Below are 12,906 nucleotides of genomic sequence, written 5' to 3'. Positions count from 1 at the left end.
ACTTTAAAATCAACATAGAGCCTCTCTGTACAGGTTAATGCAATGTAATTTCAGGACTCCAGATTATTAATCAATTTCCATTCACCACTAGATGAATCTTCTCCATTATGTCAGCTAACTCAAACATTTTTTTGGCTGAGAGCAAAGATTTATCTCCGTATCCTGGCCAGCATTCATCCCTCAACTAATGCCATCAAAGAAGATTGACTTGTTTTTCATTTCATTTCATTTGTTGTTTCCGGGGCCTTGCTGTTTACAAATTGGCTGCTTTGTTTGCTTACACAACACTTCAAAAAACATTTTATTAGCAGAGAAGCATTTTGGAATACCTTGAAGACATGAAAGGTGCTATTTACATGTGAGTTCTTTTTGTTAAAATCTGGCTCATACTTTTCAGTTGAATTTCTGACATCTGCTGCAGCCATGAAATCATTCTTTCATTTCATTTTAAATCTCAATTTCTAGAAGTAGTGTTAAACAATATATTTTTGTAATCCTTCGAAATTATTCAAGCAACAACAACAATTACCTCAATAGCCTTCTTTGAAGCATTACAACAGTGACTACACTTCAAAAGCACTTCATTGGCTGTAAAGAGCTTTAAGAGGTCCGGTGGTTGTGAAAGGCGCTATATAAATGCAAACGCTTTATAGTCAATGAAGTGAAATGTAGTCAACGCAGCAACCAATTTGCACATAGCAAGCTCCCACAAACACCAATGTGATAATGACCAGATCAGCTGTGTTTTTGTGATGTTGATTGAGGGAAAAGTATTGGCCAGGGCACCAGGGAGAACTCCTCTATTCTTCCTCGAAATAGTGCCATGGGATCTTTTACATCCACCTGAGAGAGTAGACAGGGTCTCGGTTTAACATCTCATGGTCAAGACAGCGCTCCCTCAGTACCGCACTGGAGTGTCAACCTAGATTTTTTGTGCTCAAGTCGCGGGGGAGATATGAACCGACAACCTCTGACTCAGAGCTGGCAGTGCTACCATCTGAGCCACTCACTGGCTGATATTGGTCAATCACAAATGATCAGATTAATGAGTGGAGATATCTATCGTGTGTCACTTTACTGATTATATAGTCTATTTACAACACAACAAAGTATTCTTGTACATTTTTTGAGTTTAAGTAAATCAAAGAAAACTTTTGATGTCATACCTGTGAAAATATTTTTTCTATCCCTTGTTTGGGGAACTGTCAATGAATAGAACAAAAACATTGCATAGGTATGACATCGTAAGAGAGCTTCATCTCATTTTGATTGGCTACAAAACAACTCATTTTTTGTTGTAAGTATCGGATTATGAAGTGACTACAGCCTATTGATGACTTTGCCATTTGTGATTTATCCAGACATTGTTCTTGAAATTATCATATCATATATGATATTTATACTTTCACTATTACTGCCATTTACTTAGAGACTTACTGGCTCAAGAATGCATGTATGCCGTGTTGCACCTTAAAGGTGGACATTTTGCCTGTTGATCCTACCCAGCATTGGCCCTGCTGTAAATTGCGTGGTCAGCTCATTTAAATATCCATTGACATATTAGTAACACACCTCCTATGTAACATGCGAGTAGTGCGCTGGATGGGGCTTTGAAATTAGAAGTGCAGCCTTTAAAAAGGCAACAATGGCTGAAGATTACATTAGCAGGTTGGAGGAGCAGCAAGTAAGTAGTAAAGTGTCTGGCACATTGAATTGACTGTCAGGTAGCACTAGTGGTTGACATATGTGATTTTGTGGCACTTTTAAAGCATATCCACAAGGGGAGGACCAGACAACGGCACCCAAAGAAGGGAGAAAGGCATTTCAAGTGGCAGAAAAGATCACACAATTTCAGTGAGATCTTCAAACACTCCTGCATGTAATGTAGCTAAGTAGGCAATGACTACTAGGTCCATCATAGGCAGTCCCTCGAATGAAGTTCACTTGTTTCCACACCAAAAGTAATGAGTTTGCAGATGTTTCAATGAAGGACCCAATATTCCAGTCCTAAACTCTAGGGGTGGAAGATGCCTGTGCATGGATTTTTTTAACGTGTGGTGACCGTTGCACACGGGCTTGACAGAGCTAGGCCTTTATCCAGTGGCAGGGGTTAACCAGGACAACTGGAGACCTCTGCTGCACGGACCTAGTGCGCACACGTATCGTAGTGTGGGCTGGGTGGTGCTACCCCTGTGTCCTCGGCTCTTCTGGGCCCCGTACCCCCTCTGGCACAAACATTCGCTGCTCCTCTGCCACAAAACATTTGCCGCACCTCCACCACAATCGCTCGCCAAATCTTACCCATGGGAGGAAGCCTCAGAAAAATGTGTCACATACCATGTAGAGGAAGATGTCAGTGGCAGTAAGTACCATTTCCCTCATCCCAGGACTGTAGACCAGTATCAGAAATCATTCAATGACCTATTGAGAGCAGGCAAGGTAACACACAAGCCATTGTCCTTTTTCCTCCTGGCACTAACATACTGTTCATCCATTTAAATTAATAGTTGCTCAAATAATCCTTCAAACTGTATTATGGTTAAGGAGGTACCTAACTTATAGTATGTCACCATCTTCCCTAATAACAATTACTTGCTTGCAGATCTTTAAAGCGCCTTCATTTACTTTACCATGGTAAAACCAGCAGGAATTTGAAGGCAGGAGGTGGTAGCTAATGTTAATAGGCAGTGCGGGACACACCCTAGCTTAGAGTTAATATTATGTTTTAGTACCAATCATGTCATTGAGCCATGACTTTTGCATGTTAAGTAGGCCCTTGTCTGCCTTAGTGGGAACCTCGTTGATGGCCTGATTTAGCGTCATAAATATCATCACGGCCAGGTACACGACGGGGTGGTGCCGGGAGAGAGAATTTTCAGACTTTAACCGCTACCACGCACCCGAGGGGTGGTAAAATCCCAGCCAATGCATCATGTGACAGCTTCAGTGGAATCTGTGACAAAACAGCCACCTCCGAGATGACCCAAAACTAATTGGTGCATCCTTCTTCACGTGGGGGAATTGGAGGTTTATGATGTTCAGACAGGGAGAGTGGCTTGAAACCTAATTCTAATCAGCAATATGTACTCCCTCTTTCATCAGTCACAATTATACTAATAAATGAGTTAGAACCACAATCAACATACCTGAAAACTAGTGTTGGTGAGCTCTCAGACTGTAGTGTGAATTTTTTTTCATCTCAAAACTGCTGACCCCACTTGGTTTTCCAAACACTTGCTGTTTTCATTTCTGCTGCATTTACAGTTTCCTTTTTTCCCTTCTGCATTATTTTTGTTTTTCTCAGTTTTGTTTCTGTGGTCATCCTGTGGCTTTTGCTTGGTCCTGCTATGTAGATGCATGGTCGGAAGTCCAATTGTGGCATTGAGGTTGGGGTATGGGGGTGGGGGGGCGGTCCGATCGTGGAGAGAGAAGTAGCATTGCTCGAGAGGCTGGGGGTGGAGGGAGGGCGGGGGTGCTTGTCCTGCCTCACATGCAGTGCTGGAAAGGCACTTGCATTTTCATTTTAACTGCCCCTCTCCCAGCTATTCTGGGACTTGAACTTACCTCCATGAGTTCACGATCAATTACACTGACATGAAAGTGAATTCTTAATCTCAGCCACACTGCTGTGGGGAAATGCGAGTGAAAGCTAACTGCTTTAGCATTGTGAGAGAGAAAACAAGAAAGGAAGTTTTCAAATGAGCCTCTCTTGCACTTCCTAATGGCCAGTTTAAGAGCACCATGTATGATTACCAGAGACAAGGCAGCATATTGTATGGTCATCCTCTCAAGTAACCGTTGAGATTGTTGCCTGAATAAGGAGACACACAAAATAACCTCAAGTAATGAATTCATGAATTTGAGTCTGCCAGAGTTATGTATTTGAGTTCCATGGTGTAAGTTGCTCCTTTAAACGGTCTAGTTGACATTTTTATGGAGCTTTACTCCCACTACCCTGTATCTGCTAGCAGGACTTGGGAGTGTAACAATGAAATTCCTTTGCATCTTAATCTTTTCGAAGGCAGACAAAGTTGACATTTGGCATGGCATCATTTCATAGAATGATACAGCACAGATAGGCCATTCAGCCCATCGTGTTTGTGCTGGCTCTTTGAAAGAACTAGCCACTTAATCCCACTCCCCTGCCTTTCCCCATAGCCCTATAAAAATTTGGCTTCAAGTGTTTGGTTTGTAAGCTGCTTTACTCTACAGTAAGTAAAACATACAGAATACTGAGTTTGATGAAAGTCAGTTGATGCAATCAGTTCAGCTTCTCTTGCTGTGCTGCTGCAAATATAAACGTATATGCCATGTAGCCTGAGTTTATTACTTAACATAGAAAGATAGGCCCATTCTGGCGGAGCAGGCTCGAGGGGACAAATGGCCTACTCCTGCTCCTATTTCTTATCTTCTGTTATCTGTTCTGCCAACAGCACAGTCATAAATTCTCCCTTGCAGCCTTTCTGCTGCCTCAGTTGACTGAATTTGAGTGCCTGCTGATTCTTTAAAAGCTTCTCTGAGATGCTTTCTGAATGAATGGACATTGCTGATGAATGGTCCATTGGTTGGACAAAAAGCAAAATACTGCAACTACGAGAAATCTGAAACAAACCCTGGAGACACTCGGCGTATTATCCAGTTCTGAACAAGGGTCCCATCGGTGAAACGTCGACTGACTTGTGTTCTCTCGACAGGTGATGCCTGATCTGCTGAGTGTCTCCAGCGTTTTCTGTTTTTGGTCCATTGTTTGAAATCTGTGCAAAAGAACTGTCCATCCCGTATTCTTATTACCTCTCATCTGCCTATGAATAGTCAACCCAGCATGGGGCTATCTGTAGAAACTATTCCATTTCAGGCAACTTTCAGCCCAAAAGACATTACAATCACTTACACCCAAGTCTGTTCTATGGACAAAATGGCCACAGAATCTCACAGAAAAGGATACATAACTTCACCAAAAAATAAATCTGAAATTTTTAAAAATAGTTTGTATAGGCAATAAACTTTACAGAAATAGAGATGATTATTGTGATTTTTTTTTTTACATTCCTTAAGCAGCCTGATGAAGTCGCCTCCAAGGGTAAATAAGCTGTCGATGCTGACTGCTGATCTGTTCAGGCATTCGCTATATAATGGATTGGCAACACTGATTTTTATACAGCCGAAAACTGCTGAATGTTTGACATTTTTAACTCCCCTTATTGCTCTTTTGACTGTTGCACATTTTAACAAGCAAGTTATTTATGGATATTGGCATTTATTTTATTGGCCACTGAAGACTCGATGTTATTGACCGTTGATCTAAATGCATTCTTTAATGAGCCATCATTTGGAAGGTGGTGCATGAGCTGTAAGCATAATGATATAGCCTTAAATTAAGCTGATAAATAAAGAGAAATGTGTTCCTATGGCTGAAAGTTCGATAACGAGAGGGCACAGATTTAAGGTGCTTGACAAAAAAAACCAGAGGCAACATGAGGAAAAACCTTTTTACGCAACAATGGTTAGGATCTGGAATGCACTGACTGATAGGATGGTGGATACAGATTCAATAGTAGCCTTCAAAAAGTAATTGGATAAATACTTGAAGGAAAATAAATTGCAGGGATATAGGGAAAGAGTGGGTCGGTGGGACTAACTTCGAAAGAATCGGCACAGATTCGATGGGCCGAATGGCCTCCTTCTCTACAGTATTCTATGATTCCATGATCAATATTGGACCCCCAGAGTTTTGTATGCTGGTGACCCACAGAGCAGCATTGCTGAACATAATTTATTCAACTTTTTCATTTCTATTCAGTGTCATGCAGCAAGAGTAGTAGATGCAGTTCAGTTGTACTAAGGCCATATCAATCCATATCAACTGAAAAAATACATTGTTTTATTATCAAAAAAATTGTAGGTTTTTAGGCTTACAGACAGTAAAATAAATGGGAATTGCAGAATCTGTATATTTTTGAATAACTCCTGCTTAAACCCACTGAAATAACAATGAAATCTGTAGAAGTTTGTTTGAAGTGGACATTTGGTCATTTAGTTTGCATTTATACTGCAGATACTGGTCTCAGCCATCCACAGAACCTACAATTTTATGGTCTGAGCACTTTATGAAGCCAATTTGATGCCATTATGGATTTATACTCTTGTGATGTCCAACCAATGTATTGGGAATCTCCTTCCTCCTGATTGGCCTCTCTCTAGAGTCAGAGAATACTTTAACTCTGGATTTACACTTGAACTTTAGCGTTGTACAAAGTAGAAATAAGTCCACACCAAAGTTGTGCTACAACTGCATACTTGGGCAGTCCACAAGGCCTTCTCCCCAAATGCATAGAAGTGAGTCACCTATCTCCTTATAGGGTCGTAGTGTTATCTACATCTTCTGATAGCTTGAAATTTACATTGATACTGCAAATAATGTGTCATTTAGCTTTTTTAATTGAGTGCGTTATAGTTGTCCAGTGCACCTGCATGAACCTGGTGGGCAATTAATAGAAAAAAAGATATGCCTTTTACGAGCTCAGGCTGTCTCAAAGTGCTTTACAGCCAAATAAATATTTCTGAAATGCAATCACTGGTGGAAGGTAGGAAACGTGGCAGCACACAGCAAGCTCCCACAAACAGCAATTAAATAAATGACCAGAAAATGTGTTTTTGGTGATGTCGGTTGAGGGCTAAATTTTGGACAGGACACTGGGAGAACTCCTGCTCTTTGAAAAGTTTTGTGGGATATTTATTTTCATGGTTTAATGCCTCATCTGAAAGACAGCACCTCTGACAGTGTGCACTCCCTCAGTACAGCCATGGCTCAGTACAGCCTCGCTTCTGAGTCAGAAGGTTGTGGGTTCAAGTCCTACTCAACAAACTTGAGCACAATAAAAAAGCCGATGCCCCATTTGCGTGCTCAGATAGACGTAAAAGATTCCATGGGACTATTTTGAAGAAGTGCAGGGAGTTCTCCCGGGTGTCCTGGCCAATATTTATCAATCAATCAATCAACATCACTAAAAAAAAGGATTATCTGATCATTATCACATTGCTGTTTGTGGGAGCTTGCTGTGCACAAATTGGCTGCTGTGTTTCCTACAGTACAACAGTGATTACACTTCAAAAAGTACTTCATTGGCTGTAAAGTGCTTTTGGATGATCTGAGATCATGAATGGCACTATATAAATGCAAATCATTCTTTCTACACTGAAGTACTCTGTTCACTGCTGCGATCGGCCGACCTACAACCCCCAATCCCAAGCCTTCCTCCTGATTGCTGGTCTCTGATGCCCCCCTGCCCCCACTAACCCGGATTTACCCCCACCCCTCCCCCCTGCTTGCTGGGCTCTGACCCTCCCCGCCCCCTCCGCCAACCCCAAATCATTCCTGGTTGCGCAGGACCATCCCCAAAGTTTTCCAGCTGCGGCCTCCTGCCACTGGCTTTCCCAACTGGTAGTCATACAGCCCTATCAATCTGGCCAGCTACCAGGGGAGAAACAGAATTTAAGAAATGATAATGTAGTCCTGCCATAAAATTTTGATCACCCAACTTCTTTTTCTGTCCCCCATGTTAGTTGATACTGTTAACGATTCTCTGCAAGTACTGTCCCCTCCACTTCAAACCTGCCATCATCACTCCTCCCCTCAAAAAAAAACACCCTTGACCCCTCTGTCCTTGTCCCATCTCAAAATTCCTTTTCCTCTCAAGTCCTTGAACGTGCTGTCGCCTCCCAAATCTGTGCCCATTTTTCTCGGAACTCCATGTTTGAATCCTTTCAATCATGTTTCCACCCCTGCCACAGTATTGAAACAGTGGTTGTCAAAGTCACAAATTATATCTTGTGACTGTGACCGTGGTAAACAATCCCTCCTCATCATTCTCGACATATCTGCGGCCTTGAACATCAGGTTCCACGTGTATGCTGATGACATCCAGCTCTACCTCACCACCGCTCCACTGTCTCAATTGTCATGCTGCTTGTCTGACATCCAGTACTGGATGAGCAGAAATTTCATCCAACTAAATATTGGGAAATCCAAAGCCATTATCTTCGGTCCCTGCCACAAACTCCATTCCCTAACCATCGACTCCATCCCTCTCCCTGGCAACTGTTTGAGGCTGAACCAGACCATTCGCAACCATGGTGTCATATTTGACCCTGAGATGAGCTTCCGACCACATCCGTGCCATCATCAAGACTTCCACCTCTGTAACATCGCCCGACTTCGACCCTGCCTGAGACCCTCATCCATGCCGTTGTTACCTTCTGACTTGACTATTCCAACGCTCTCCTGGCCGGCCTCCCATCTTCCACCCTCCATAAACTTGAGCTCATGCAAAACTCTGCTGCCCGTGTCCTAACTTGCACCAAGTCCCGCTCACCCATCACTGACCTACATTAGCTCCAGGTATGGCAACACCTCAATTTTAAAATTCTCATCCTTGTTTTCAAATCCCTCCATGGCCACACCCCTCCCTATCTCTGTAACCTCCTCCAGCCCTACACCCTCTGAGATCTCTACTCCTCCAATTCTGGCCTCTTGCCCATGCCCTATTTTATTTGCTTCACCATTGGCGGCCATACTTTCAGTTGTTTAGGCCTTAAACTCTGAAAATCGCTCTCCGGCTCTCTATCTTTCTCTTAAGACCCTCAATAAAACCTAGCTCTTTAACCAAGCTTTTGGTCACCTGTCCTAATATCGCCCTATGTGGCTCGGTGTCAAATTTTGTTTAATAACCCTCCTGTGAAGCACCTTGGGACGTGTTAATACATTAAAGGCGCTATATAAATGCAAGCTATTGTTTATGCTGCCGGCATATGTCATCACAAATTGGTTCTTTATGTTTCCGAAATATAGCAGCACTTTTAGGTGCAGTGAAAGTATACGGTGTTAAGACTTTGCTAATTTTATTTAAGTAATTTTGTGTTGCCTTTTGGTAATATTTAGATAAGACAAGAAAGTGAAGATTTATTGTGCAATCATCAAGGTGAAAAATGGAAAAAGGTTAAATTATATCAAGTGAAAATATTTTTGCTGTTTATTTAAAAGGAATGCTGTGTTTCGTGCTACTTAGACTGTGCGCAATGCAGCATGAGTTCCCCCTCAATTTAAAAAAAATTGCATGATCATCAATATCCAGTTCAAGTATTGAAGGTGTGTTTATTCTTGTGTCTTTTACAGGTCTGCATTTTCATCTATACTGACTTGATGCTTTTGACCAAGGAGGATGAACGAGGTCACTGCAGTGTTCTACAAAATCCTCTTTTCCTCCAGAATATGGAGCTACAGGAAGGTAGGTAGTATCAAAGCATTAGTATAATCTCCCACAAGGTGCTTAAGAAATATACTAAGATTTTGCAGCTCACATACAGAAGTAGTAAATAATCCTTTATGCAATGGGCCTGCTTTCCAGATCCTGCTTTTTTTTTCCTTTCCACATGTTACAAAGACAGAAATAAAACATAACTAACTTTTCAACATTTAATTAAATCTATGATTTGATGGAATTCAATTATTTTCCTTTCAGTAGTGCTGATTCAAGAGAGCTCCTTAAATCTTGATCTGACTTGTTTTATTAATGTATTTGAATATAAAAGGAAACTTCCGGATTAGCAAAGTAAATACAGCAACAGATCACTTAATCTCTGGAGAAACATTTCTGCTTTGAGCTTCAAGGAGTCCTGGTTATGTCTGTTCATTCATGCACTGCCTGCTGATGTAATTGTTTTGTGCGAATACGTACATCAACCATTGCATCCCATAGCAAACTCAGATATAGCTAAGATGTGTACCCAGTTTCTGACTCTATCTCTGAATCATTCCGACATTGAAGGATTTAAATTGGATAGGATTAAAATCTGTGGTTCATTCTTGCATTAGAATGTAACCTTTTCCAAGTCAATCTAATCAAATAGCTCTGACATCACCAGACCTAAATTGAGTTTATTGTAACCCAGGGAGGAATGACAATTGGTTACCTTGCACATGTCATTGTCGATAAAAAGTCAACACGATTAAAGCAATGCCCTGTGCTGCACAATCACAAAATTCCTTGATGCTTGCTATGAAGGGAGATAGCAGTTTTCTTGGGAGTATTTTTCAGTCTTCCCTGTTTTATGTTTAATTTTTCCGGCTAGAGACAGGCTGGAAATGTACATTTCCCACTAATTGTAACATTCTGCTTTAGCAACAACAGGACTGTGGATTCCTGCTTAAAACCCACTGTTCAAACTTGTAATACAAGTGGAGCAATATTTCAATAGATGCAACATTTCAGTACAATGCACTGACTAAACTGTGTATTTCCATCTTTTTCTGTTTTTTGTTCACATGCAAGAATATTGTTGCTGCAGTATTTAACTATGTCTTTTTGGGCTGAAAGTTCCGGCCTCACTGGGTCCCGTCCGTACGAAGTGCACATGGGCCCGTCAAGGCCACGCAAAAACCTGTTTTCAGGGCGCGAAAACCGGCTTTTCCAATCTGTCAAGATTTCTACAGATCCTTTGTATCCCCAGGAGAAGGACATCCGCGCGGGAGAGTTTGAGCTATTTGCCCAACGAATGTCCTTCAAACTTTTACGCCTGGTAAAAGCAGGCATATAGCCTACTTCTACCAGCGTAACACTTCTAAAACGTATAAAAATTTAATTTAAACACTCATTTTTATATTAAAAACCCTGTCCATTACGGTAAGTTTATTTTTAACTTTATTAAAACACATTTTTAAAAATTCCAAAAAAATGTATATTTTTTTCTAAAACATTTTTGGTGTTTTAGGGGGTTATTCTCATTGATAGTAATGGAAACTCGTACAAACGGAGTTCCCATTTTTATCAATGAGAATACTGCATAGTGATTGGTGGTCCACGCCCAAGTGACTCCAGCACATATGTACGTACGTATGTACCTAAAAGACATCTTCCCATGCGCTGCGCAGCGAATCTAGTCCTCCGACCGAGATCTTACGTTCCTCCGGGATCACCAAGTTATTTCATAGATTTTTTTCGGGTCGGAGGCGTTCGTATGAAGGAAGCCTCCGACCGCAATTCTTCCCCCAATGTGTCAGTACCTTTCCGGTTGGCTGGCTGGATACTCATTCTGTTCACAAATGTAGGCAGCATAAGAAATAAAACAAGTGAGTTATAAGCACAAATTCTGCTTTGTGTAGCCATTATAGAGACATGGCTACGAGCTGGGAATGATTGGGAGCTAAATATTCTAGTCTATAGAATCTTTAGAAAAGTCAGGGAAATCGTGAAAGCAGGAGAAATAGCATTTTTGATATAAGACACAATAACAGCAGTAGAAAGAAATGATTTCAGTAATGGCGATCAGGCAGTGAAAACATTGTAGAATTAAGGAACAGCAAAAGATGTAGGACTCTGGTAAGAGTTGTCTGAAGACCTGATAGTAGTGATGTATTGGGGGTTGTTGAAGTAGGAGATTTTGGAAGTATGTAGCAAAACAAAGTCATTTTAATGGGAGAGTTTTGTTTTCACATCAATTGGGAGAAGCAGAACAACTCAAGTAGTAAATGCGATGACATTCTAGAATGAATTTGGGACAGTTTTCTTGAAAAATGTGGGGGTTAGAGCTATCCAACTAGTCCCACTCCCCTGCTCTTTCCCCATAGCTCAGCAATTTTTTTCTGTTCAAGTTATTATCCAATTCCCTTTTGAAATTTACTATTAAATCTGCTCCCGTTCGGGCAGTGCATTCTAGATCACAACAACTTACTGTGTCAATGCTTGCTTGTTTAAAAAAGGATGCAAGGATAAACCCATCAACTGCAGTCTAGTCAGTTTAGCCTCGGTAATGAGGAAGTTTTAGAAACGATAATCAGGGACATAATTAGCAGTCACTTGGACAAGTATGGATTAATTTCCAGAAGGCATTCGATAAGGTGCCACATAAGAGGCTACTGTACAAGATAAAAGCTCACGGGGTTGGGGTAATATATTAGCATGGATAGAGGATTGGCTAACTAACAGAAAACAGAGAGTCAAGATAAATGGGTCATTTTCTGGTTGGCAAACACTAACTAGTGGTGTGCCGTAGGGATCGGTGCTGGGTCCTCAACTATTTATAATCTATATTAATGAATTGGATGAAGGGACCGAGTGTAATGTAGCAAGTTTGCTGATAATACAGAGATGAGTGGGAAAGCAAATTGTGAGGAGGACACATAAAATCTGCAAAAGGATATAGACAGATTAAGTGAGTAGGCAAAAATTTGGTGGATGGAGTATAATGTAGGAAAATGTGAAGTTATCCACTTTGACAGAAATAATAGAAAAGCAAATTGTAATTTAAATGGAGAAAAGTTGCAAAGTGCTGCAGTACAGCAGGACCTGGGGGTCCTTGTGCATGAAACACAAGTATGCAGGTACAGCAAGTAATCAGGAAGGCAAATGGAATGTTGGCCTTTATTGCAAGGGGGATAGAGTATAAAAGCAGAAAAGTCCTGCTACAACCGTACAGGATATTGGTGATGCCACACCTGTGGAGTACTGCGTACAGTTTTGGTCTCTGTATTTAAGGAAGGATATACTTGTATTGGATGCTGTTCAGAGAAGGTTCACTAGCTTGATTCCGGAGATGAGGGGGTTGACTTATGAGGATAGGTTGAGTAGGTTGGGTCTATACTCATTGGAGTTCAGAAGAATGAGAGGTGATCTTATTCAAACATAAGATAATGAGGGGCTCGACAAGGTGGATGCAGAGAGGGTATTTCCACTCATAGGGGAAACTAAAACGAGGGGACTATAGTCTTAGAATAAGGGGTCGCCCATTTAAAACTGAGATGAGGAGGAATTTCTTTTCTCAGAGTGTTGTAAATCTGTGGAATTCTCTGCTCAAGAGAGCTGTGGAGGCTGGGTCATTGAATATATTTAAAGGGGAGATAGACAGATTGTT

The 12,906-nt window shown here is 41.2% G+C and overlaps 1 protein-coding gene across 14 annotated transcripts in view; it reads left to right on the top strand.

Annotated features, from left to right (window-relative positions):
* The window catches only part of rgs3a (regulator of G protein signaling 3a), a 340,299-nt gene that overhangs the window by 172,741 nt on the left and 154,652 nt on the right, over window positions 1–12,906 (top strand). For all 14 annotated transcript variants that reach the window (XM_070862764.1, XM_070862765.1, XM_070862756.1 and 11 more), the window contains one exon: window positions 9,173–9,284. In XM_070862764.1, the coding sequence (XP_070718865.1) occupies window positions 9,173–9,284 (112 nt within the window). The remainder of the gene's footprint in view (window positions 1–9,172; window positions 9,285–12,906) is intronic.

This window comes from Pristiophorus japonicus, chromosome 20 (assembly GCF_044704955.1).
Source record: "Pristiophorus japonicus isolate sPriJap1 chromosome 20, sPriJap1.hap1, whole genome shotgun sequence".
Classification (NCBI taxonomy): domain Eukaryota; kingdom Metazoa; phylum Chordata; class Chondrichthyes; family Pristiophoridae; genus Pristiophorus; species Pristiophorus japonicus.
Note: the sequence above shows the minus strand (reverse complement) of the source record. Positions and strands in the feature narration are given on the sequence as shown.